At 39.4% G+C, this 26,766-nt stretch overlaps 1 protein-coding gene across 4 annotated transcripts in view; it reads right to left on the reverse strand.

The window, feature by feature from the left end:
• Nucleotides 1-26,766, reverse strand: part of BANP (BTG3 associated nuclear protein) — a 129,885-nt gene that overhangs the window by 39,089 nt on the left and 64,030 nt on the right. For 2 of the 4 annotated variants that reach the window (XM_071814565.1, XM_071814566.1), the window contains exons 9-11: nucleotides 25,059-25,189; nucleotides 21,621-21,692; nucleotides 19,528-19,572 (exon numbers count right to left, since the gene is read on the reverse strand). In XM_071814565.1, coding sequence (XP_071670666.1) covers nucleotides 19,528-19,572; nucleotides 21,621-21,692; nucleotides 25,059-25,189 — 248 coding nt within the window. Of the gene's footprint in view, nucleotides 1-19,527; nucleotides 19,573-21,620; nucleotides 21,693-21,720; nucleotides 23,681-25,058; nucleotides 25,190-26,766 lie in introns of those variants that run through there. The other 2 variants (XM_065848137.2, XM_071814567.1) reach the window with 2 other exon arrangements.

A 26,766-nucleotide genomic window follows, 5' to 3' on the forward strand; every position in this document is an offset into this window, starting at 1 on the left:
CAACTCGAAGTTTCTTAGGTTTCTCAAAGCGTTCATGATAAAAATAGTCTGAAAAAAAAAAAAAACAAACATTCAAACAAGAAAAAAGAAAAATCATAAAAGGTTTTGCACGTTTTTCTCATCAGGTTGGATTCCAGTTTTCTATTAAAGTTATTCCAAGAAAGAAATGATTCACACTCCCCAAGTTTAAATGCTGAGAAATTTATGGTATCTTCCATCCTCACCCTGCCTGCTCCAATGAGCCTGCAAGCAATGGAAATTAAAAGCCGCAGCAACGACAAGAACGTGAAAGCAATGCTTCCCAGCCTCTGGGGGAGAACATGTCGGATACTTGTGACCGCAAACTTGCCTTTGTTTACTCTGTTGTGAAATACTTCATATTCTGATCAGTTCTGTGGTTGAAAGAGGCTTAATGAATAAAATCTGCTTGAGAGATAATACACGGACTGTTGTGAAGACGATTCCCTGTAAACATTGATACACAAACACTACCATGAAGATGTAAAAGATAACGGCTGTCTGAAGTTACTCTAAGAACAATCTCATAGTATTAATTGACACAACATGAGTGAAAACGCTTATCGACATATCTATCTCTTCAGAAGGAAGAAAAGCTGTGAGGACCCTGTGATCACAATTTTCTCCTTCTGATGAGATACAGACAGGCAGCACTCAAAGGGAAAGGTGACAAGACAACACGGGACATTGTACGCAGCTGGAAGAGTTTATTTCTCCTAAATTAAAAGATCAGCTCAAGGGGAAAATTTAAGGAGCTGGAACAATCTGGGCTCGTGTGGTGGTTTTGCTGAAACACTTGCTGAGCACAGTTGGCTCTGCCGGCCCAGCCAACTGGCCAAAGCGTTTGACAAGGCCTTGCCCAGGGAAGCTCGGCTGTTAGGAGTCCCAGTCCCAAATATCACATTCCCCCCGTTCCAAGTCAGAACTTAGAAACACATTAAGAGATTTAAAGAGCACCATTAACATAACATGAAATATTTACGGTCAACCTTGTGGTTATGCTATTTATTGTTCAGTTAGGAAAACGCTCTCTGTGCCAGTGCTTGAGCCTTCTGGGGTCTCTAGAGGTTCTGCTAAGGTAACGTTCATGGTGTCATCCTGCAGAAGTGTTTTCTGGTAAAATCACCTTTATTATCTCCTGGAATTTGTGCATCTGTCTTCTACTGTGTATTGTGACTCTCACCCACAAGCACAGGATAAGCCCACGAGACATCCCTGCTCCGTGTAACCGTTCCTTCCCGCCACAGACCCACGCTGTGTCATCTTCATAAGACAAAACCAAGACTGTTATTAATACATTAGTCTTACGAGATCTTTTCAGTCCAAGTCTTTCAGACATCACTTTCTATGCAGCGTAGACATTCTTGTTCTCATTCTCCCCTTGGACAAAACGTCAAGAGGTGACACTCAATGCTTCATTGCTGCTATTCTGCGATTTCACTGGATCCAGTACAGGTTGGTGTGCAAGGGTTTTAATGCATCTGAGGCTACCATAAACTATTTAGATTAAAACAAACAAACAGTCATAGTGTATGTCTGTATGTCTTTAAACACTTTTTTTTTAACAGAACAATGAAAACACTAGTTTGCTACTGCTAAATAAAATCTCCTCTAGTCATTACCAGGCCTCCTGAATTCACACACTGACACTGGAGATTTGCTGCCTTAAGCCTCCTGCTGCAATAGTTTTAATTTTAAGTACTTTCTGCACGATCCCATCCTCTCTGGTAGCTCTGGCAAGTACAGGCCACATTGTGTCTGAATCTGGACAGTCTTTGTGCATAGTTGGTTTTGATCAGGTTGACATGTACTAAATTTAACTCTGGTCTTTGTTCCACTGTGCTTTTTGGCAAAAGCTCGAGAAACAATGTCTGCAAACAGAAAACGTCTAATAGTTTTGTGTTTCATTGGCTAATCGTATATGCAGTCAAAGGAGCAACCTTTATATATTCTAGTGGGATATCACCCACTTGGCAATACCAGTTAGTGGCTGATGGTCAGTTGGCCTCTCAAAGACAAATCAAAACAACTTTTCACACAGCTGTTGTTAAAGTCAAAGCTTCCTCCTCTCTTTGACTGTACCGGTGCATAATTGTTTTTTTTAGCAACTACACATACCACTTCTTGAGCTTTCGTTCTGATTACACAGAGAGAAAAGAAGTGTAAAGCCAGAAAACTTAAGTTATTTCAGTACTGTCACAGTTCTGGGGCTTCCTTTGGGTTTGGTTGTTTTGGGGTTGGGGGGTCAGGGTGCAGAATTTGTGGATTTGCAATCAAGCCCATAAGTTTTCTTTACCCATCAGCATTCTTTGGCTGCTGATTCAGACAATTTCTCACATAGAATCTCTCCTGCATCTCCTCCTAGTCCATCAGGACAGCACGGCAGGAACAGCCACACCATTCCTGGGACCTTTCTCCACAATCTTGTGCTTCTCCAAACATGTTACAGACACCACAAGGATTTGATACTCTACATGGAGATTTCTTCCTCGTCTCTTCTTCAAACTGTAAACTCAGCTATAAAACTTCTTCTAAATCCACTGCTCTGGACACCCAAATCCAGCTCCTCTCCTCCCACACGTACCAGCCCTGGATCCATCCCACCCAACACAACCCCAGCAGAGCCGTGTCCTTCGTTCCTCCTCCCTGCCCTCGCTCGTCGTTCTGTCCCCCACCTCCAGACATCCCCCTCTTCTGCTCCTGCTCCTCTCCCAGCGCACAAACCGACCCACAACCCGAACATCTTCACTTCAAGCCACACATCATCTCCTTCTCCATGGGGCCCTTTCCAGTACACAAGCTCTGCTGACCACAAGTCAGACTAACTCCAGCATGTTATAATATTTATCGCCTTTCCTCCCAGCTGAGTACATATCCAAATATAGCGACAGTGCTGCTGAGACTCAAAAGAGATTTTTCAAGCATATAAATACAGACGAGACCGCTGCAACGACCATGCACGCAGTGAATAAATAGTTCTGGCAGGCCAAATCGTCCCCCTGGGCTGTCCATTGGCCATCGCTGCTCTCTGCTATCAAAACCATGCTATAATTTTCAACAGAGCATCTCTGGTGTTGAACTGAACTCAAATGATTATCTGAGCAAACGGACTCTTTCAAAAAGATCAAAATGCAAATAAAAATATAATGATGCTTTTTATGGCCTCTTCTTATGGTCCTGCTGTCCTTGTGAGGAGGAAAAACGGCTGGATTAAACAAAATGAATTATTTAACACATTTCTGCTGGACTCCAGCTCTATGATCCCTGTGGTTTGTGGCTGCAGGTCTCTTGTCCTATAGTATTTTGTGTTCTTTCTCATGGCCGCAGCAGCAGAGCCATATCCACAGTTTTTACCACAAACCAATTGACAAATTCTACTGCTTTGAAAAGTATTTTGCTCCAGAGGATCTTCCAGCAGGTTGCTACAACAATCTAATCTCTTATCACAGAAACAATTCAAAAATCCTTCCAATTTGAAAAAAATGGTTCTTGAGATTCTGATTACTTGCAGGATTTTCTATGATTTCAATCACTTTTAGCGCCTTCTCTCTTCAAAGGTAAAAACGCATCTCTGCCTTGTGTTTCAGATCTGACTGGAATGCAGCACCGTTCCAATTCCTTCCACCCAACTTCACAGTTACCTTCCCCTTGTAGAGTTGAAAGAAAATTGTTCGCTGTCTCAAGTGAGTGAAAACCAACTGTATTTCTTTTTGCTGTACTCAGTCCATTCTTGTTTAAACTTTCCTGTACACCGGGCAAACTTCAACTTGATGTGTGTTTTACATCCTCCATTCTCCCACTGAGGATATCTTTTATTTTCTTTTCCTGCTTCGTACCACATGGAATCACACAAGATTTTCTGAAAGACTGTATGTGCACATTTGTGGTCTTGTTGCTTCCAAGGAAGTATAGGGGGGACGGATTGACTATGTAACATTGACAGGGCTGATTTAGAATGAAAAAGATTATATTGATGGGGAAAAGCAGCCTCAAGCAACTCAACTGAAATGGCGCTAACACAACAACATCAAACCATCAAGCAGAAAATGAGAAATTACCACTCCGACTGAAACGCTGTGATTTTCACATGAAGTCATAATTTGGGATCACACGAATGGGGTTGGGCCAGAACCTCTGTGCTCCTGCCCGCGCTGGGATGAAGGAGGTGGAACCCAAGAGCAATGGAGCTGCTCAGGTTTTACCTGGTGGCCGCTAAGGAGCCTCAGGGACCAAGATTCCCAAATCCCTCTGAATTTAAGAAAAGCTGTTTCAGTCTTTGAAACCAGCTCTGCAAAAGTGGCATGAGCATACTTCAAAGGCACCAGCAAGGTACGTTCATGAATTTCAGCAGAAAGGAGCCGAGAAGGCAGCGTTTGATGGGGCTGTGGGAACAGAGACCAGGGGAAACCAAAGCACAGCCAAAATAAGAAGATTCTTAAGGAGCCAAACTTTTCCTGGAGCAACTAAAGAAAAAAGATGCCAAAGACTATCCTGAGGGAGAAACCAGCGCCTGATTAGACATATGGATGACTATTGTAAATAAAAATGTAGGAGAGCAGAGAAAGTTGACTTTTTGACCTAAAGAAAGCAGCTCAAAAAGGCTTCAAAGAACAGCACAAAAATGAAGGGTTTTATTGAAGCTAATTCTTAAGATAGTACTATGCAGTCCTCAGAAGATCCGTGCCTATTTTTCCACAAGGAAAAAAAAATCCAGAGTCAAAATAATTCCAAAGCAATAAATTTACAGCTCACATGCAATACAATATTCTAGTACCAGAGAGGTCTGTGCAAAATCTGTGCAAGTCAGAGAACTGGCTTCTGTCAAGCCCATACTTTCAAAACCAAAGTTTCCCTGCTACCTATCAACACTGCTTTCAAAACACAAATATAAGGTTTATGCTTATTTTAAGGGGATGCACCTAATCCAGCCTCACCTATACAGGCATCTGGGTCCTCCGTTTCCTTGGGTTCTGTTCAACTGCCCTATTTTTGAGGTTATAAAGGGACGTTATAGCTTAAAAGACACGTTACATCTCTGGCACAATTTAAAACTGAGATTCTAGAGAAAAGTTACCTGATGTCCACTGACACATGTGAAGATGTAGGAAATATTTAACAGCAAAAGGTCTCAGTAACTGAAGCGCTGGCCACGTTTAGCATCAAACCAAACCCACCAGTGCCACAAGCATCTACACGACAACAAACTCCTTCGCTACACAGGCGACATCAGTGCAATTCATGCAGCCAAATTCTCTCATACTGATTCATATATTTAAGTGTTACTTATTTCCTGCAGATTTTCTAATGGAGGGAGCAGAGTTTTCCTTGATCTTGACTACGGGCTGGTCTCAACTCTGACACATTCGCACTCGAGGTGACAGTTTCATAACACGTGGTTTGTGTTTGCAAAACCATCCCGGCCAGAATCATCGGCGGTGAGGAAATCAAACGTCTTGGGATGCCCCAGAACACCGCTCTGCTCTTAACCTTGCCCTAGAGCTCTTTTTTTTTTATTATTAGATTGTAAAACTTTGTTCACTGAAACCAAATATTTTCCTTCGACAGTAGATTTCCTTTCCAGCACATACAGTCTTTCTGAGAAAGCACACAGCTGCCTAATTATGTCTTTAAACTGGTCTTTTAATTCCTCTCAGCATTGATCGGTCAGGGAAAATAATTTTAAATGTGTATTTTGTAACTACCGAGCTGGCTATGACACCATCATCCCCAACACTATTTCAATAACAGGCTTCCCTGAGAGAGGCATATGGCAACTGTTCCTCCAAATATTTTCCTTTTTAAAGTAGCTATTCTCAAAACAATTCTCTCAGCTACAGACTTAAATCTTTGCGCTGTCCATCACAACTACAGACAGGAAGGAAAAAGTGGAATTTTATCTTCGCTAAGAACGCATCACAAGCTCAATGCATCGAGCACGGTCACCACTGAGAAGTCGCTGCTGCTGTCTTCTGGTTCTTGTTTTATGGTTTGGGTTTTGGTTGGTTTTGGAGGGATTTTGTCTGTTTGTTTTTTGGGGGGGTTTTTCTGGGTTTTTGTTCGGCTGGTCTGGTTTGTTTTAATTCAAATTCCATGGCACCTACAACTGAGCTACATGGGCTACATGCTTGAGAGAACCTGCATACGCACCTATTCTTAACTTCCCAGGAATAAGGACCACGTCTGTTTGTAAAATTCAACAGAAATAACTCCTTTTGAACACGAGCTCTTGCTGCTGATTGAGCCTGGCAGGAATCGTTCCCTCCAGCGCCATGCGATGAAAAACAGCGCAGATAATGTCATATGGACCATAAAACATAATGGGCCATAAAACTAAATACATCACAGCCCCACGGGGGCAGCTATCGGTGTTATTATTGCTCAGCAAGTTCATACTCTTTCATAAGATGATTCTAAACCAGACTGGATCATTTTTTAACACTGGAAACAATTCTGTCTTGTATTTTTCCCTTCAGAAAAACATTTCATTTTGACGTATTTTGGCTTGAATACCCCAAAATTAAATGTTTTTTCTGTGTTTTTGTCCCATAATTCCCTACTTTTACTGCTTATTATATTGCAGTTTTTCTCACTGAAGCAAATAGAGAAAGAACTTTCCAAATCAGGGAAGAGGAAGCCTGGGGATTTTTTAGCTTTTAATTTTTGCACTCGCTTGGGTTGCAAAAAGCAAGGATTCTTATTTCATTCAAACCTTTCGCACCAATTTCTGTTTTAACAATAATTACAGCAAAAAATGCAAACAGATGACAAATCAATTTATCATCTTAATAAAACGTTTTACTTGAAATGGAAAAACGCAATTCTCAACAAATTCGACATTTGGAATTAATACGGCATTTGTATGAATTCCGCAAAAAAAAAAAAAAATTCAAAATCAATGTCAGTTCTTGTACTGACATCAAGGTCTGCCTAATAAAAACCAAACCAATTCACCGCAACGGCTGAAGTCTGTGACTTTTAAGTTCTCTTCTTGCTCAGAACAAGAGGTGCTGGACACCATGTGCCATTACAGAACACACTGGCTTCTCTGGCGTGTTTTCTGGGTCTGAGCAAAACTTATTGAAAAAGATACTATTCACTTTAAGAGGATAATTTCACTAGCATTGATTGTCTTTATGAACTATGCTTCCTTTTTTTACAACTATGCACCAGTCCACAGTTAAAAGGATGAGAATTTTTCATCACAGGAAACCCTGAAGAGGAAAAGCTATGGATTTGCCTGGAAATTTCAGTTACTTAAGGAGAGAAACAATAGGGAGGGTCAAACTATCTCTCAGCCAGTACTGACAAAGTCTGAGGAGTAGGATTGCACTGCTGTAATTCTATAATTTATATAGATGTTAGATGGAGGCTGAAAGCAGAAGCTTAGTCTTTCAGGCAGGAGACAAATTATAAAACGCGCAATAAATACTTATGAAACCATTTGGCTTGCTCTGATGTAACAGAACAGGAAATAAAATTAAAACTCTGCTAAAACCATCAGCCTGGAGCGAAGCTGAGAAAGCTCCCACTTTGGAGGGCTCGGCATCGCGTGATCGCGCTTCGAAAGCGCTGCAGGAAACCAGAGACTCGCACTGAGGCGCTCGCGGTGCTGCTGCTGGCAGCCACATCAACAGCACCAAGATTGTCCCTTCGGTCAACTCTCTTGCAACATTCCAGGAATTCTTTTACTCCTCTAACTCCGCGAGCTTCGCTGCAAGTTTGCAGCAGAGCTTTGCAGAAAAACGAGTGATACGGGATGACTGTGCAGTGAGAAGGACATTTAAAATTCAGCGGTATTTAACCAGGGTTTCTAGAGCATTACAAGCTTTAAATGTGTTATCATTAAAAAGAAAAAATAGTTATGTTCATAGAAAAAGAGGGTCCGATTCTGACTTCAGATGTTCTTTGTGTGTCATTCGTTTCCCATTAACTGCGTCACCCTTCATCTACACAACCAGAGAATAAATTCTACTCTTCTAAAGGTCTATGACACGTTTTTTAAAAAATTAAAAATCAAGTTTGACAGCAGTCTCCAAATACATTCCTTCTTCCTCCTTTCACAACAAAACATACACTACTCAGTGGATGGGAAACTAAAGTGTCTGTATATCTGCACTAAACTAACTTCAGAAAGTCACAGATATTGGTAAACCAAGACTTGCATTGTTCAAAGCACGTGATCTCCATCTCTAATGAAGACATTCGCAACTTATATACCTGTAAAACGCTACTGTATAATGGTATTTTCTAAAAGAACTGGAGAAAGTGCCACCTGAAAAGTTTCATCTACCTGTTTCCATGTCAATCGTTCAGAATCATGGATTTCCTCAGCTACCATTTACCTACTCCAGATAAAGTACATGAACTCAAATGAGAATCACCTTAATTTGGAACATCTCCATGGAACAGGGTGCATCTGCTCCTCCTTTTTGGGGCTTTTAAGTCTCTACCTACATAAAGGGTCACGCAATGTACTTATGAAACTCATGAGTGATTTTTTACTCTTGTTAAGAATTCAGCGTTGAACCAAGCGGACTCCAAAGAATGATAGAACTGTTAGCACCACTTGCAAAATAATTAGGCCAGTGACAAATGGTTTTGACAGTTCCGTTCCCATTATGCAAATCTAAGTCATATTTTGTTTAATTCAGAGCAGATGATTTCCCGATCGCTCTTTTCTTCAGGTTTCAGATAGTGCCTGACACACCATCATCAATAACGAAAAATACCCACCAAAGCGTAAAATAATCTGGTATTTTACCACACACCTCTGAAGATCAGCACCTTGTTACTGCCCAGATACACAGACAGTTGCTCCTCTACAAGATCTACAATCTGGACTCACACCAAAACGCAACCCGTTAGTACAGGGCTGTGCAAAATATACACAGGGTGAGTAGCACCGACAAAAATTCTGTTGAGTTTTGGCAAATCTGTGTGCAACCCCGGGACACATTCTCTTTTCTCTATGCTTAAAACCCATTTCTACCACCCGACCTTTGCGCTGACAGCACAGATGTCCTGTCCTTGAACACTATTGTCTTCTCGCTATTTATGTGAAATGCTGAAATACCTGCCACCTGCAAAAAAGAAAAACTCAACAATCAAAAAATCTCACAGCACAGTTCTGGAATTTAAAAGTAATGATCAGTATTTTTACAGTAATTTCTGCTACCCTCAGAAACCCAGGAAAAGTTTCAGTTTTGGATTCACTGCTGTAGAACCAACTCAGAAGTTACACAGAGCAAGTCCTGGAAGTCACACGCAAACTAAGGGTAAGATTTGAAGACCACACTTCAGTGTCACCACTGATACCTCATTTTCAGAGTCATTACGATCTACCTATAGCAAAACAGTTACCTAGAAAAAATTCACACTAACGTGGTAAATAACTTAATTCTAACACTTCCTCCTGGTGAACTCTGTATTGCTGCTTAACACAAATATTTAGCAACATTCCAGAAGCACGGAACAACATATTTCAGGAATCAAAATAGTTGTAAAAAAAAAAATTAAGTGATTTATAAAACAGATTCATTCATAGCTCAACCATGGTCAGAGCCCAGAGTTTCCATAAAGAAAAAGAATATTCATGTACTGGTGGGGCCAGTATACGATAATTAACCCCAGCAGATTGGAGCAAATACAATGAAGCAAGTTTATCATTTAAAGTACTTATTCCACAAAGAAGAATTTTGTTCACAGAACACTAAAGCAGCGGCTGAGGTAAGACACAGTGGCCAACTTTCTAGCCGTACTTTCCAAATGTTACTCACGGTAAACAAATCTCAGCTGATTAAAAAGGCATCTGAGATCAGAACTGAAAACGGTGCTGTTGATGTGGGATTTCAGCGTCTACAACAAACAACGCGGTCATCTTTTAGTTTTTGTAATGGATGTGCTTGAAATAGAAACACATTAACTATTAAAAAATCCAGCAAACTATATGGCATCATATACAGCTTGTTCCAAGTCAGCATACAAATCACAAAATTCGGCTCTTTGATCATCCCTTTCCAATTTATTAGCTATTCGCTCAGCTAGTTTGAAATATTTTAAGGGTTCTGGAAAATTAGACTGAAAATATATTAGAACTATGGAAAAGATTAAATACATGGACCACAGACAGAAAAGTCAATCAGCTGGTCAAATCTCACCACGTTTAACATTATCTTGTTAAAACCCTGTGTAAATCACACAAGTCTTCTTCTAAAAAGATAAGCTGGTTCTCCATGTGCAATCAAGCCGCTGTGGTTTAGTTTTTAAAAGGGAAAAAGTCATTGTTTTAATGGAGAGGAAACAAAAAAGGGGAGACATTTCCCATCTCCAGACACCTAAATCGGGAGCAAAAGTGAAATATCACAAAACGCCATCGATCATTTCATTTAACCCAGACAGACAATACGGAAATCTGGAAACAGATTTAAGTCAACAAGATTTACCACTGCGTATCACATACTGGAGGGATTAATTATGTTAACGGTCTGAACTTTATCCTCGCCGTTGGGTGACCTGACAACACGTACACACGCACACACTTCTTTTGTTTTTCGTCAGGATGAAATGAGATCTCCCCTCGTTGAGCAGCTCAGCGATCACCAGGGGCTGCAGGCAGCAGGAGGGAGCTGAGATCCAGCCAAGAATATTCCAATTAGAACATATCCAGTATCAACCCATCACGGGCATTGACAACCTAATCGTACCAACCACCCCCAAAATCCTTCTTGGGTTGGAATTTGGGATGCAGGGCAGTGATTTCTGAACGCACGCATGTCCCTGATATTGAAAATAACCGAGCGGGGAACTCAGAGAGCATATCAAGTGGAACGGGGCTGGGATGAGGGCAGATCCGCAGCATAAAGACAGAGCTCATAGCACAGGATGAGAAAAAACCATAAATGAAGAGCACTAAAAAAAAATAAACAAAACAAAAAGAAATGATTTCTCTAGATTAGCACAGCAAGATAGCTTTGTGATGACTGCTATTCTACAAGCGGAGATTTTTATTACTAAAATCTCTAATAAGAGGCAGCTCAGACCTATGCCTTCTATGAAGGTGGAGAAAATTATTTTTCCTTATATTTAAAAGATTATCACTTCATATCTCATCTCTTATTATTAAGTTTACAGCAATATTAAAACAAGATTTGGGTGAATAAAGAACATAATATACTCCAAAATAGAGAACATATTCTTTGGAGCATTATAAATGCTCCTGTCTGCTTGAATGGAATTTTAATGGAACAACCCGCCCTCTTAGAAGAAAAATAGAAAAAAAAGATGACAGAAAATATGATCCTTTTCCAAAAGCTCCATTAACCAGGCTCGCTTTACAACCACACACAGATCACTGAATCAAAGTACCTATAAGAGCTTAACAAATCACCTTTATTAATTCTTTCCACCAGTCAGAACATTTTTACAAATAGAAACAAATAACTGGGGGGAAAAAAGATCCTAATACATATCAGCATTAAAATAATGGCTGATTTTAATGTATCTCTGTACATTTTACTGCTTTAGATCAGCGAGCCAAAGAAAAACCAAATCTGTGATGTGAGAAAGGTACCGGTGTGAGGAGATATTGTCCTGGGACTGGGACTTGTGAACGGAGACTAAAATAGTTGTGTGACATAATGTCTAAATCTTGAGAAGCGCTGGGGAAAGAGACGTTTAAAGCACAGACATTATATTATGTGCTTACAGCCAAGGATCTGCTGGAATTTACTGTTTGGTCCCAAAACAAATCTTTACCTGCGTCACTGAAACACAGCATGAAAACGGGGGCAAATTGGAACACGCGCTTATAAACGGGGAGCTATTTCTTTATTGTCACACTTCGCCAAAGTGACCGAGAAAATGCTATAAATAGGAGATTTTGCTGCCAGAAACTTTGTTTACTTTGCCTTCTGCAGGGATTTTTTTTCAGCTTATAAAGGTAGGCTGGGTCCAGGTTAGAAAAGACCAAAAAAGAAGACAAAATATGGCATGGCTGTTGATGTATGGTAATTAATTAAAATGGGGAAAAACTTGAAAAGCTTCTTAGAAAGGCAACTGTAAACTTTTCTAGATGTTATCTCTCAGGTGCTAAACTGAGAACCTGGATGAGACAAAGTGTTACCACTGCAAAACTAAAGGCATCACCACAACTGCCCACAAGACAAAGGACTTCACATAAAAAAGCAGAGCAAATGGCAGCAAATAACAAAGTGGCTGATGAGGAATTAAAAGAAAGTTCAGCATTTTTCGAGAAGCGCTATGGACCAAGGATGTTCATTCTTTTACCAAACGGTAAAACAAAACTTGGCTTTCTAAGGCTCAGCCCAGGTCTCTGCACCTGATGGGCACTGGTGAACTGCAGAGGGTACAGGGCAGAGGCTTTTCCTAAACTCACATTTTAATCTGCAGTTCAGCACCTGATTTAACAACAATTAACGACCTTTGCTAGACTACAACACAGAAATATCCACACACCAAATCTTAAGCACATTAAACCAACTCAATATTTGTTTTATTTCCAAAGTAGTAATTTCCTTTCTTCCACACCTGAGAATCCTAGTCCAGCCTGTCTCTTTCTTCCTTGTTCCCTTCCCACATGTAAAATCTGAATACATCTATCTGACAAGAACCATAAAGTTCTCATTCCACCCCCTATTACATGGAGATGAAAACTTCACCACACACCAGATCAATTCATTTGCGCATTAAGGGCACAAATGTATAAGAGTCACTGCTTGGCCAACACTCACACAAAGATGCTGCCTTTGATTTCATGAAAGAGAGAGAAAAAAATGCAAAAATATTCGCTAATTTTGCAAAGAGCCTTTTAATCACTCCCTACTCAAGGCTGGTTAAAAGAAACCAGGTTAACCCAGCACTCAGGATCAGCAACCAGGTCATGAAAGATTATTTTCAATAGCTGGAAATTTCATAAAGAAAATTCATCCAAGCTGTTATTTATTTCCTACTAGCTGGCATTAAATGCTGATTTTAGTTAAGGATTGAAAAGGCTGGGAAATGCTGTCAGTTCTACCTGATACAACCAAACAAAAACTCCTAAAAAAGCAAAACTGGACATTTTCTGCGCATTTTCAGGGCAAGGACTCATTTTGTCTTGTCTGCTCGCTCTCCCATTTCACACCAAATTAAACAACACTTGCAGAAGAGGTGGAGGTTCTAGGAGTCCCTGCTAAGCACTCTGAAAACAGGGATGTATTAGCATTTATTATGATGAATGACATAACATCCAATTTCAAAAGGACTAAATTGCTTCAAGGGTGTGCCAATGTACACCCACTACGTCTCGGAATGGAAAATACAGGAATAAACATGTGGAAAATGCGGAAGTGCTGATGGCAGGTGTAACAATTCCTACACTCGAGAATGGGCCATGCTGCTGGAAAAAAGGAGTTTCCTCCTGACGCAGCTCAGGATCCCGTTCTCGGTGATGTATCAAACCTGGACGTGGTTGGGTTTCTCCATAAAAATCAAGCATTATCTTCTGGCACAAAACAGCAAAAAATTAAAACTAAATGCAGCCAGTTGGTAAATGAAACTTATGACCCAATAAAATCTTTGGGGATGTGATGCTGCTGACTCTCAGGTACTAAAGATTCTTTTACTGGCTTTCCAGCAGCATGTGCCATAAATAAGAAGATGGGGACAGCATAATGGAAAGAAAAACCACTAAAATCTCCACAAGGTGAAGGAGAAGAGTTGTATGAATAGCAGCGATTAGGTATTGTTGAGTGCACTGCTCAAGTTTTGCCTGGGACATCCCTCCCACCCCCTTTTAAACAAAACTGAGTTTAAAGAAAGTGTTGAAAAACATTTTTAAGCAACAAAAAAAGTGACCAAAATAAAGAATTTTGTTGTTCTATTGTCAAATATAATAACCTGGAGTGAACGATTCGTACAGATTCGCTTGGGGAATCTCACACCGAGGGTGACAAGGATGCTGGAGATGAGTCGTGATCCCCCTGGACGGCATCTTATCCCGCTTTACAACCACAAAAAAGGTGCAAACCTTCTACAAACACATTTTAAATTCTGCACTTAAACTAGACCTAACATAGTTTATTACAACTAACACAAATATGTTCCTATTTTTCTTATATATTAATTTTTCTAGAGACATTTTGCATGTTATTGATCACCTAAATAGTAGGAGTATTCCTTACGCTTTCTTTTTTTAATCCATATATATTTGTAAGTTTTAATCCAGTCAGCTGTTGTAAAATTAAATGTCTCAATATTAATCTGCTAAAATGCTACTTTCTCTAGCAAACTACGTTTTTAGAACTAAAAAGTATGGTGAGTGGGTTTGATGTAGTTTGAGAAGCAGTGCAAACACCTCTCCTATAGAATGGCAAATGGCATGGTGTATGTGCACAAAGGACCATTTTCGAGGAAAAAAAAAAATCTTAATTAAAATGCTCATTTAAGTATTTTAAGCAATCTGACTTTATCCTTAAATACATTGTGCTTCTACATTAAATTTGCATACAGCACATTTTGTTTCAAATCTATTCTCTTCATTTTTGCTCCTGAAAACAGAGCGGAGCTGCAAGACTCTAGTATAACCTATTATTGAAGAAGCATCAGTTAGAAATAATAATTTGGTTTTATTTTCCAAAACCATCCGAGCAGATTTAAAGTTCCAGCTGTACTATACCAGCTTCTTAATTTGTTGTTTTTCTTGTAACGATGCTGTTTGTTTCTCCGTGCAGATTATTCAAAGCAGATGTGCTGAACTAAGGAAAAGCCTTTTCGATCGGCTCCGGCAGCTGGAGCAGAGTTGGGGTCACGGTCCTTGCACACACGTGTGCGCACACACACACCCCCCTGTGCACGAGGACTCGTGTGGTGAATGTGTCACTGTCCCCACGTCCCACACTTTACATGTTTCTCGCACTTCAAATTTCCTCCTTGTTTCTTCGAGCTTTCGCCGAGAAAAAAACAGAGAATCATCTTAATACTACTGCCCTCTACTGCTTAAAAATGAGGGACAGGGAAAAACTCCTACATTGCGTTAATTCTTGACTGAGGAACTTGAATGAAGAATTTTAGTATTTCAAATCTGGAACTTTTTAATTAGATGCATTGTATAAAAATTAAGAACTGCGGACGATGGTTCTTTCCTCCATTTCTGATAATATAGTATTATTGAAGTTGTTAATATTGATAGAAACGGCAGTATCTATTTCAAAACCTTTGTAAAAGCAATTAAAATGAATATTCAGAAAACAAATTAAACAAGTTTCTTTCCCAACAAAATGACATCTGCTAAATGGATTAAAATGAGCAGAAGTCAGTTAGTTTGTCAACACATTTTTGTTTGTTTATCTGAAAACCATGCTTGATTTATGGATTAAATTGGACCTTAAAAACAAAAAATGAGGCGCCCCCACTGAAAAGCAAGGTGCGAATATCTCCGGAATGATCAGGGAGGTAAACAGAGACGCACAAACGAGATGTTTAAAATGTTAAGACTGTCCCATCGGTTTGTAAATAATTCTCTCCACAAACAAACCTGTTCTCATTTTAGTTTGACCCAGTCACAAATCAGATTCCCTGTTATTATGTAGAATTACCAGACTGGTTTTCCCTTGCACAGTTGGGCCCGTTTCTCCATCGCTCCAAGCTGTAGCAGCTCACACTGCGGGGACAGAAACGGGACAGACGTCTGAGCTGAGGTGATGGCGTCAGATCTCCTGAGTTGCATTACGGGGTGCTGAAACCAGATCTGAACCAAAACCAGATTCATTCTCCTCCCGAGGACATTAAAGATGAACCCTCACTCCTCTATTTCTCATACATTTTATAGTTAGAGAGATAAGAATAATCTCCATTCCAGTCTTTCAGGCACCTGCTACCTCACAGCCCTGCAGTCTGCCGTATTTTCTATGTCACTACGGTAATTTCCCAAAAACAACTTTTCTAATCGTGGATTTGTATACTCTCATACAATCATGACACATGAGGATGCTTTTCTAAACCGTACTTGGTGAGCAACCTCCACAGCCCCATACACAAACCACCCTCGAAACCAGAGCTGCCACAAAGCCCGGGGAAAAGCGCAGAAAACAATCACGCGATCACTGCTCCACACAAATACCCCATCGAGCAGCAGAAAAATGTGTTATTCGTGTGATCCTCTCTCTCCATGCATGTAACTCAGCAATTACAGACAGGTCTCCCCCACCGCTTCAATCACAGACTTGCCTGGAAGAGCCTCTGTCCACAACTGTACAAGATGCCAAGTTTCTTTTTGAAAAATATCAATTCTGCAGGTTTATTTCATATACACACAGTAACAAGACTAATACTACACAATCAATCTACCCTGGTAGCTTTTTTCTGCCAAACCCACCATAAATGCCATTTATTCTGGATTCTCCTGCTTCTTCTACTGTACCTACAGACACTGACACTAAGTGAACTAAATGCTGCTACTGTTATTAATTTTTCATTCATTGAGGAGAACAAATTGTCAGCTCTCCAGGAATACGTTTAATCATATTTTAGATTTTAAAACGCATTAACTTTTTAATTTAAGAACTAAGGCTATTAGTTGAAGACCATTTGCCTGGTGTCATTTTAATTAATTTCTAAATTGGAGAAACTGTGAGGACGTACAACACTGAATGTCTAAAATGCAGAATCAAGGGATGTCAAACTACTGAAATTGTCCCATTCTACCTCTTTATACCCCATATATATTATTTCTGAACGGTGTGGCACGTGTTGTGCAAGAAACATTGAACATCCCCCAGGATACTGAACACTGAAGCTCAAAGGAAAAGAAGGTTGGAGTCAGGAGAAAGGATGGCAAGTCATCAGAGGAACGAGAGACAAATTAGAAAACTTCTGTTAATCCCTAAGTATAAAACACAACGTCCAAAAAAACTCCCACTGGTCCATGGCTTCAAGTGTGAGTTAATATGAAGTCTAATTATTTCTGCAGTTTTGGTGTTTTTATTAAACGTGCACTGAAACATGAGACTCGCAGCTAATAGAACACATGTGTAGGTAGCCAGCGTTCGTTCTGGCACGACTTCATTAGTTCCACCAACAATGATGCCAGAAAAACAACATCTAAATTCAGTGCAACTACCGGGACAGACAATTCAAGAGGGGCAGAAAAAGTAAAAATCAACTGGTAGCATCCTGCAGAGAAGCCGGTATTTAGTACTTAACCTATTATAAATAATATCTATCGCCTTGGAAATTTGGCTGATAAAAATTGCACAGTTTAATGCCATTTTTTTGCTTTGGTCCGTACGAAACTTGAAGCTTTATGCTTTACATCAGCACTAAACCTCACCTGAATAGAGAGAACACCAAACATCTGTTAAATGTACAATAATAGGTGGAAAACAGCAGCATGAGCTGAATTTTCAGAGGGAATATTTAGCAGCCAAGGTCAGATCCAGCACCATTAGTGCATATACATTAGTCAGCTAAAAATATTCAACAACAGAAGTGCCACATTATTCACTTTCCTCATTATCGATATTCTTCAGTGGCCCTTGGCAGCGTGTGTTTGAGCTTAAAACATGGCAGGAAAAGCCGCTCTCCCAAAAAGCAACAGACAGGTGGGAAAACTACAGAAATATCTTTGCTCCCAGGTCGTGTCCAGCCGACAGCGAGCTACCGGATCCTTCTGACTTATGTTAGCGCTGAACCGTATCGTGTGACAGGTTCTTGTGCTCTTATCCCACTGCGAGTGCCAAGGAAAATGTATTAATTTCCACTTCCATTCTTAAACCACAAACAGTTTAGTTTAACTCGCTTCCCTTTGCAATTTTATGAGCTAACAGCATCAGCTGATGAGCAGAAACCAGTTGTGCCCCAGACCTTCCCTCTACCCCCTCATGCAGGAATCATGTGAGAGCGACTCATCCACTCCAGCTTAAACTGCTGATTAAAGTTGCAATATCTAACGCAGAATGCAGATTAAAATCCCCCATAATATTTGCTTGCTCCTGTCTTTTGGTCCAGTGGAAAATGGTTAAGCAGCAAATACTTTAGGAGGAGCAAATCGTGCACAGGTGGCAGGTGAAGTGTGACAGCGCTGGTGACGCCCCAGGGACAGCGGTGACGCTTTTGCACCAAAACACAGCTGAGTGCACAGAGGAAAAAAAAAGACAAACCAGCACTACATTTGTTCTCAAGGAAAGTTTAAAACCAGGGCCCAGAGTACAATTAGTTACAAAATATTAAACACTGGATGCTAAATGGATTTTCCTGCATGCACGACCATTTAGGCAGAACCAAGATCAGCCCAAATATGATACTGATGCTTCTATACAGATAAGCTGATGGTGATTTCAAAACAAAACAAACAAATAAATCAATCAAATAATGCTTTTTTCCTTATCCTGTGTGTGCTCTCAGACACTTCAACAAACATACATCACGTATCCATCTACATGCACTGACACATTTACAACACTTTTCTTCCACTGTAGCCTTATTCTGCTAGTCATTTAGAGGTAATTTGGACAGATGTAATTTGAACAATTAATACTAAAACAAAGGTTCTGACACGTCTCCAAAAAAATCACTTTTCCTAATCGCAATTCTGCAAAAGTACATCTGATTAAAGTCTCAGTAAAAAACACTTAAAGCTGTTGTGGTTATTATTGTTGTTATTAAAATACAAGTTAGTTTTCCCTTCCCTATACATGGTCAAAAGTTCAGAGTGCTGGTAACTTCTCGAGGTCTTTGAGTTCACGACGTGAGCCTTTTCAACTCAATTCAAGTTGTAGCCATATGCTTCACAACTTATTAATATTCAACAGGAACAACAAAAAATTCAGAACACATTTAGTCGAGCGGTCTGGCCAGAAAGCTGCTTATTTTATGCTGTGGATATGTTCATATAGCTCAACATTTAGTAAAGTGTGTCTGACATCAAATGTTAGCAATTTTGTTGACACCTGACATGGAAATTCTGCTAATTTAATCACTCCTTGACTCATCACTCAAAGTAAAAGCTGCTTTTTCGTACCTCATATGTACATAAGCACCTGATAAAGCCCTCTTATCAAAAAAGAACAAAAGCAGATGTGAAAGATCCCTTTCTCCCAAGACAGCTGTATAATGAAAAAATAGCTGCTTAAACCTCAGCAATAAATGTTCTTGTGTTTGTAAGGACTGCAACCCACATCTGGCCACAGCGACCGCTGATAAAAAAGAACAGACTGTGCACGATGTGATCAATCCAGTCAGTAAACGTGACGGTGAAGAGGCCAAGGAGGTATAAAACAATAAACAATAAAAAGTGTCTTGCAGAAGTAATGAAATAAACTCGGTCAAATACTCGGAGTCCACAGACAAAATACTTCACTTGCATCTTAGCATTTTGCAAGTTGTTTATTTTAAAAGACCAGAATAGATTTTCCTCTTTAAAACGGCCACTAATAACGTGAGATCATTCCAACTGCAACATTAATTTTAAAGACCAAAGTAAAAATGTTGTTTAAAACTCAGTTTCGTTCCTACCTGCCCATCTTGACCCACATGAACTTGATGTATCTGCAGGTTGCCCTGAAAAATAAGAGCATTGGCAATAAGTACAACTTTGGAATTTAAAAAAGTTGCTCTGTCCTGCAAAAGGCCTGTTTCTCATTTCATGATTAAACAACTTCAATATTAAGGAAATCTATTAATTTAGGAAAATCTGCTGAGAGTTATTTTGGCAATCCAGCTAAAATTCAATGGTCAGCATTTAACCACACGGGATAAACAGCTCCAAAAGTGAGGAGGTTTTTCAGCACCAGCACATTTTGGTTTTTGAAAGTTACAGGATTTTCATGCAAAGTTTGTTTGCATGGCTTTTGAGGTAAGATTTTTATTTTTCCTTATTTATCCTAAACTTCCAATTTAAATGAAAACCCTGACTGAACTGGAATGAGCAGCGCAATTCTTTTACATGTATGGAGCGCTATTTGCTACTTATCATAAAGTTACTGCCTATACTAACAGATTTTTTTATTTTACCAAAATTCGATAGGGAAGACCAACATAGTTGTGTTACAGGAATTACATCTACTACAAAAAATTCTCAATATGCAAAGTATTTTAAAGGAAACTGTATCTATAAAATCTAAAAAGGAAAGCAGTATTCTTCCCAAAATGAAGTTTTATTCATATGCTCAGAGATGTTAAAGGCACACTTAGATTAAGGAAAAAAAACAGTTTCCCAAACACAGACGTGCAGTGAAATAGCACATTACTTTGAGGAAAAAAACAGCAATTCTTTGATTTGCACGTTTTCTGTGTTTTCTCTTACTGGCAGCACTTCCTTTTATTTGAAGCTGTGTGCATGGTAATAAATTTAAAACCAGATGTTTTCATCTGTCTTGGACAAACGTCGCCCTTAAAAGTCGCACATACAGGAACTTCAGACGAAGCGACTGGGCACGGGATGTGCTGGACCCTCGGGATCAATCACAACCCGGATCTGCTGAACCACATTTTTTTCAGTGGCTCTTTACCCAACAATTGTTTCAGGTTTGTTGAATCACACCATTAATTCCTCTAGATCCAGAACATTTTGATCTTTTCTCATTTCTCTCTAGGTCTGACAAGCTCTTCAAAGAAAACTGCCTTTAACTATAATATTTATATAATATTTAAAATCATGTTTTTTCTACGATAGCTAACAGTATTCCTCCACACCAAAAGTGGTTTTATGAGATGTGATTTAGGGTAGTTTGGAAAAGGATTAAACCAACCCACAAGCAGATATGCTTAACATTGAATAAAAAAGCTCAACAGTGATATCGTATAAATTAAAATTGTATTCTGCATTTCTCTTTAACCTTACTTTGCTATTGTTTCTTCACGTGAGCAAACTAATCTAACAGCCGTCTGAGCAGTTAGAAACCTCTGTACTTTCTTAGATAAACAACAACAGCACTCGCACTCAGGTAAATTTACCTGGCTTTTTTGCTCTTTTGCCCAAGTGGTTAAAAAAAAGGCCAAATTGGAGGGTTCAGGGCTGGATTTATCCATTTCTATTCTACTGTACTATTTTTATGGAAAAAATTAGGAAGCACAAATACTGCAGTGCCAGATTACTTGGTCAGTAACAAAGATAAGTTCACTTCGTTCTGCAATCCATCTTCACTAGATGGCGGCTGAAGGTTTCTCCAGCTCCTGTTCAACAGTTCCCACAATTAAAGACACTGAGTATTCTGAACACATTTAGTTCATAAACCTAATTAAATCATTTCATTTCTCCATGGCAGTGCAAGCACCTAAGTAATTTACTCCGTAATTACTAAATTTCCAGCCAAGATCAACAGCCACATTCAACAATCATTAGCAGAACACACACACGGAACTGTCTTGGCTGGGCAAGGGAAGGGAAAAAAAGCCCAAAACAGAGAAATATCGTATTGCATTTAGTGGCCAAAGGCACATTTCACCCCTGCTCCACGACACACTCTCACTTCTACCCACACTGTGCATTGGAGCAGATCTTACGTTTTATAAGAACGGATTAATATTTTTAGATATTGAATTTTTAAAAAAATATTAATAGGGCCAGGGCTGCGAGTTCCCCCCAGCATCTCCCCCTCTTCGCTCACCTCGCTGTCCTGAGTGATCTGGACCTGCTCGCCCTGGGGCACCTGGGCGATGTGGAGATGACCCTGCGGGATCCGCAACGAAAGAAAACACCAAGGAGCATCAGGTGAAAATCATAACCAGAGGAAGAAGCTATTACTTTGGATTCATTACAGCTTAATGCATGGAAGTGAAATGCATATTCAACAAAAAGCACTAAAGACAGCGTTAAAACAGTGCGTCCATATTTCCCCATCTTTTTACGCAAAGTATAAGCAGAAGGACTTTGAAGAAAGAATGGTTCATTTTCACATAAGAGGAAAGAAAACGAGCATAATAGTAAATAATGCTGATGTAGCGCATTTCTCCATAGACACAGCATCTGCATTTTTGATGCACAAAACATAGGACTAACTTGCTTCGGTCAATTAGCACTATGCCTAAAACATTAATTGCATTTGAAGACCTTGGAAACTCAGTTCTTAAAACGTATCGACAAGACAAACTACTCACTAAGTGTGAGGTTTTAAAACATATCTGTAAGTGTCCATATACCTTTGTACATTCACATAGTTGTGGTGAAGTACAGCACCACGCCACCGACCGTCTTTCAATCTGCCATAAATCGTCATGAAGTCATTAATTTGAATGTTGTTAAGCTGGTTTATGTTAGTGGAAAATCTTCCCTAAGAGTTTTAATAATGTTAACACTTGGTATTGCTGACCATCCCCACCACTTCAGAGCGGCATCAGGCCCACGATTTGATCAAAACATGGCCATGGTGTGGATGGAATTCCTTGTGCATCCTGACCAGTCCGAAGTCTTTGCTACTGTGATTTACCTGAAGGGAGATTGGATTCTAAATAACCTACTTCAGGGTTTAGAAGGCTTTGTGTTCATTTTAATATGCCTGCATGAGACAGAGATTAAAGATAATCATTTGGAATTCTGTCAAAGGCTGCTTTTATTTTATAACACAAGAACAATTGCATGTGATTTTCAAAGAAACACAGATCCCTCTATTTCAAACAGTTTCATTTCCTTTGGAAGGAAACTGTCTATTTATAGGGAGAAAAAACATACTGAAAGTATCACTCTGACAATAGAGACTGTATATAAAATCAGAGCACAGCCCAGTCCGTGTTGAGATTAGAATCACTTTCCCTCCTTAACATCAAGCTCTCGGGGCTCCCAGGGAAAAGCACTGAACAGTTAAAAGATCCATTCATAGTGTCTGCAAATGTAAGTAATTCTTTTTGACCAAAGGGAAGAGGGAGAAGGTGATGGTTGTAGTGAATTTTTCCCAGATTCCACAATCAATTTAAATTACAGTTGACTGGTCCAGCTCTTTTAATGAGGCAAACTTTCATCACTTAGATCTATAAACACAACCATTTTGTCTATTATGTGCATGTATTTTGTATTATTTTCCCGTCTACCTTGCCTTTCTAGACTTGAAAACTACTTTTCAGCAATCAGTTAAATCTCATAAAAAGATCTATACAGCAATTAAGAAAATATGCTCTTTAAAATATATAGGGAAACCAAGATACAAAGAAATTCAAACAATAATACTGTAACGTTACGGCAGAAGTGAAGTGGAACCTTTGCGGGCAGTTCCTGCAGAAGGAGCATTATTTCACTGAGGATGCTCCCAGCTGACAGGAGGGAAAAAGAAGTTTGTAAGTTGATTTCTCAAACTTCTCTTTGGTCCTCTTCCAAGTTTGAGAATAGCAACTCAAAGCATTTAGGATCCAGTTCAGTTAAGCAATTGTTCTCCAGGATTAGCTCCTTGACTTCCATTTAGATCATATGGTGTCCAGGTATGTAACAGGAACGGAAAAATCCCTCTGAAAACCAAAGGGGCGGCCCAGACTTTCCAGCCCCATCCAGATCCCACAGCCGACAGTTCCCACCATCCCTTACACTCCAGTTCTTTCCTTTCTCCAAGTTCATAAGCAACTTTTCTCCTTTGGAAGAACGTGCTCTCTGTTGCAGCCTCCTCTCCACGTCTCTTCCCATTGCTGGCTGGAGTTCCTCTCCATCACTTTCATCTCAAACTCCTTCCATTTCCATGCACTCCTTAAAAAAATATTCCGGCTAACATATAAGTCCTTCTAATCCACACTTCCAGCTCTGTGAGTTGCCTTCAACACTTGTCCCCCAATTTCCGTGACACTTTTCTCCTCTGATTCTACTGCTACTCCGCTAAACCTTCTGCAGGCCTTACAGACGTGTCTTTTTTGATGATATTCCAAAAGCACCTGCCCTTCATAGCCCATTTTTCATCATATTTCTTTCACCGTCGCCCTTTGCACGCTTACAGTTTGCAGCTCTACATGACCACACTGAGTATTCCAGTGTCAACAGAGAGTTTTCAGTCTTTATGTGTAAATTATTAAATTGGGCAGACTTGCTGCTTCTCTCATTTGAGGAGAGAACACTATAAATATTTACCAAAGATGCTTCGTTATCCTGCTTCAGACTCTTCTTTGCAATGGCATTGACTAAAACCTTTGCAACAGCCCGAACACTGGGTACCACAGTTTAGATTCTCGATTTATATCTCTCAGGAATTCTTGTTTATTTGCCCATTTCTGCCTGTTTCTTTAGCCCAGTTTCTAACCAAAGTACCTTCAAAACACTAAAACCATCGCTGAAAAAGTTTATATGTTATGTGCCTGCGCATAAACCCAAAGCCTGAAGATTTAAAAAACTAATGGTAGACAGATTTCACACATTAAATCCTCAGGTTTCTACCACAGGAGAATAAGTGCACAGATCTACACCAGTATTCCTGAACGCTGCATGTCAGAAATGCCACACAAACCAGTATTTCATTATTTTCTCCTGCTTTTTTTTTTTAATTTGAATTGAAAACAATCCCTGTAGTCAAATTGTGGCACACAAGAATTAAAGCCAAGGAGACTTTTTTCAGAGTATCATATATAAAAATAATCATGGCCTAAGTTATGGTAGGATTAAAAAACCATCAATATTTATAACTTTGACTTATATACATGTATCTAAATGAATACACATGTAAAGGATTCAGCTAACAGATGTTCAAAAATGCCTCAGAAGCCAAGTTCATTAAAAATGAAAATAAATAAATGTATTCTTGTTTTGAAAATCATAGATAAAACTACCTCTGAAGTTTAAATCGTGCACTTAGTAGTTCTGCTATTATTATTAAAACAAATGACCAGGTAGAAATGAGTAAATTCTAGATACAGTAATGAACATGCATTTATGTGTGTGCAAACCCTATGTGAAGAGTTTTGCCAAGTAACTCTAAAACATCTTTCATGACCCTTCCCTGTTTATTTTCTGAAAATCACGCCTAAGCAGCGATGACAGGTCACTTTTTCAAAATAAAAAATTAAATTTCAGCTGAAGCAAAGCTTGCAAGAATCCAGATAGTTTAAACGGGATGATGTAGAAAAAGCGGAGTACATACTACTTGGACTTGGCCGTCTTCCCCGATCTGGTGGATCTGGACCTGCTGCGCGTTGGCGAGCGCGTAGTGAAGCGCCTGCGGCTGGTTCTGCTGGAGCTCGGTAGCAGCTGAAACCGAACCCTGCGAACCCTCTGAAAGAGAGACAAAAATCCAGGGTTATTCTTATAGATCTCATACCAATGGCCATGCAACAACGCATGCTTAAAATCTGTGGAAAACAAATGCGGTCAGTAAGGAGATGCAGATCATTTAGCCATCAATGCGTGGTCACTGCTCACCTGTAGATTTGCTACAATTCCAAGGGCTATTTTGTCTCTGAGGAAGCACACATTTAAAAAGCATCTTCTGATTACAGATTGAAGATTCTGCAACTGTAAAAGTTGCATCCCAGCAAAACCACACACATTTCCTAAGCAGTTCTACCCTTTATTTTGGTCACCTGTGCAGCTGAGAACTATCAGTGCCACCACCAGGATATATTTGAAAAGCCATCCTGTAAAATTGAAGTCATTATATGAAGGATACCTCTCCATTGTTTTTCAAGATCCATCATTTATAATTCATGCTAACACACCCAAGTCTGGAATTATTATTTTTAACTTCAAAAAAGCAGGTTGATTTCTTGACCTGGGTGAATTTCAACACTACCTCACACTGGTTTAAAGCAATTTTTTTAATGCATTTGGTGTCAGTGAAACTGAGACACTAATAATGTCAATAATTGTACTGAAAGGACCAGACACTAATACTGTGTATGGGTCTTCCTAGAGATTAAGGCACCATGAGCAGGTGAAGGTATCACTGGGAACCATCCGTCCTTTTAGGAATCAGGAAAATCAACTAGAACTATCAATCAATGACACTTTTGTTTTGCAGCACAAATGACCAGTTCAAGTTCACACTGGTAGGAAAAACCTGCAAATCTCGCAGTATCACACTAAGATTCAGCATCAGTCCTGATTTTCTTACTTTTGTTTTTAATTTGAGACATCTTGGAGAACGGGGCTGTCATTAAGGGCTTTTAGACTAATATATTTGAAGGAATACTTTTTTACATACAGCATTCCCGTAAACACGTTTAACATGTGTCTTTTGCTATGTCATAAAAATATATTGAATGAAGTCTCTGAAGCAGTCTCTGAAGTATTAAGTGTTTTACTATTTTTCTAAATTATTTATTGCCCTGACAAGGCAACACAAAACACATTTACATCTAACATGTAGTAAGATTCAATACTATCGGCCTTTCAAGCTGTTCAGTTACTGGAAATTAGAAAGAAAATATTTAAGAAGAGGTGTCACTCTACTTCCACTGTAGGCCATTTCCTTACGAGACTTTATGTATTGTCTAAATAAGCACCAGACAGATCTCATCCTGCTCACATACAGCTGATATATTTCGATTTTTAAAATGACGGTTCGTTTTTTTCTGAACCAACACAGCAGGAAACCATGTTTCGCAAAATTTTAATACTTCTACTTAACACTCTAAGATTTAGACTGAAAAGAGAATGTTAATTTTGCAAGAAGGAGCTTTATCCACTCATACAAATATTTTAATGGAAATGTTCTTTAATAAAATCATCCTTTTGGATTTTTTTCATCCTGTCTGTAAATGCTTGTGGACGAAGATAATTTTAAAGTCTAAATACAGGAACTGGAAACTAACTCAAAACCACCAAACTAGTATTTACTTAATTGTTGAAAA

This window comes from Patagioenas fasciata, chromosome 13 (genome assembly GCF_037038585.1).
Source record: "Patagioenas fasciata isolate bPatFas1 chromosome 13, bPatFas1.hap1, whole genome shotgun sequence".
NCBI classification, from domain to species: Eukaryota; Metazoa; Chordata; class Aves; order Columbiformes; family Columbidae; genus Patagioenas; species Patagioenas fasciata.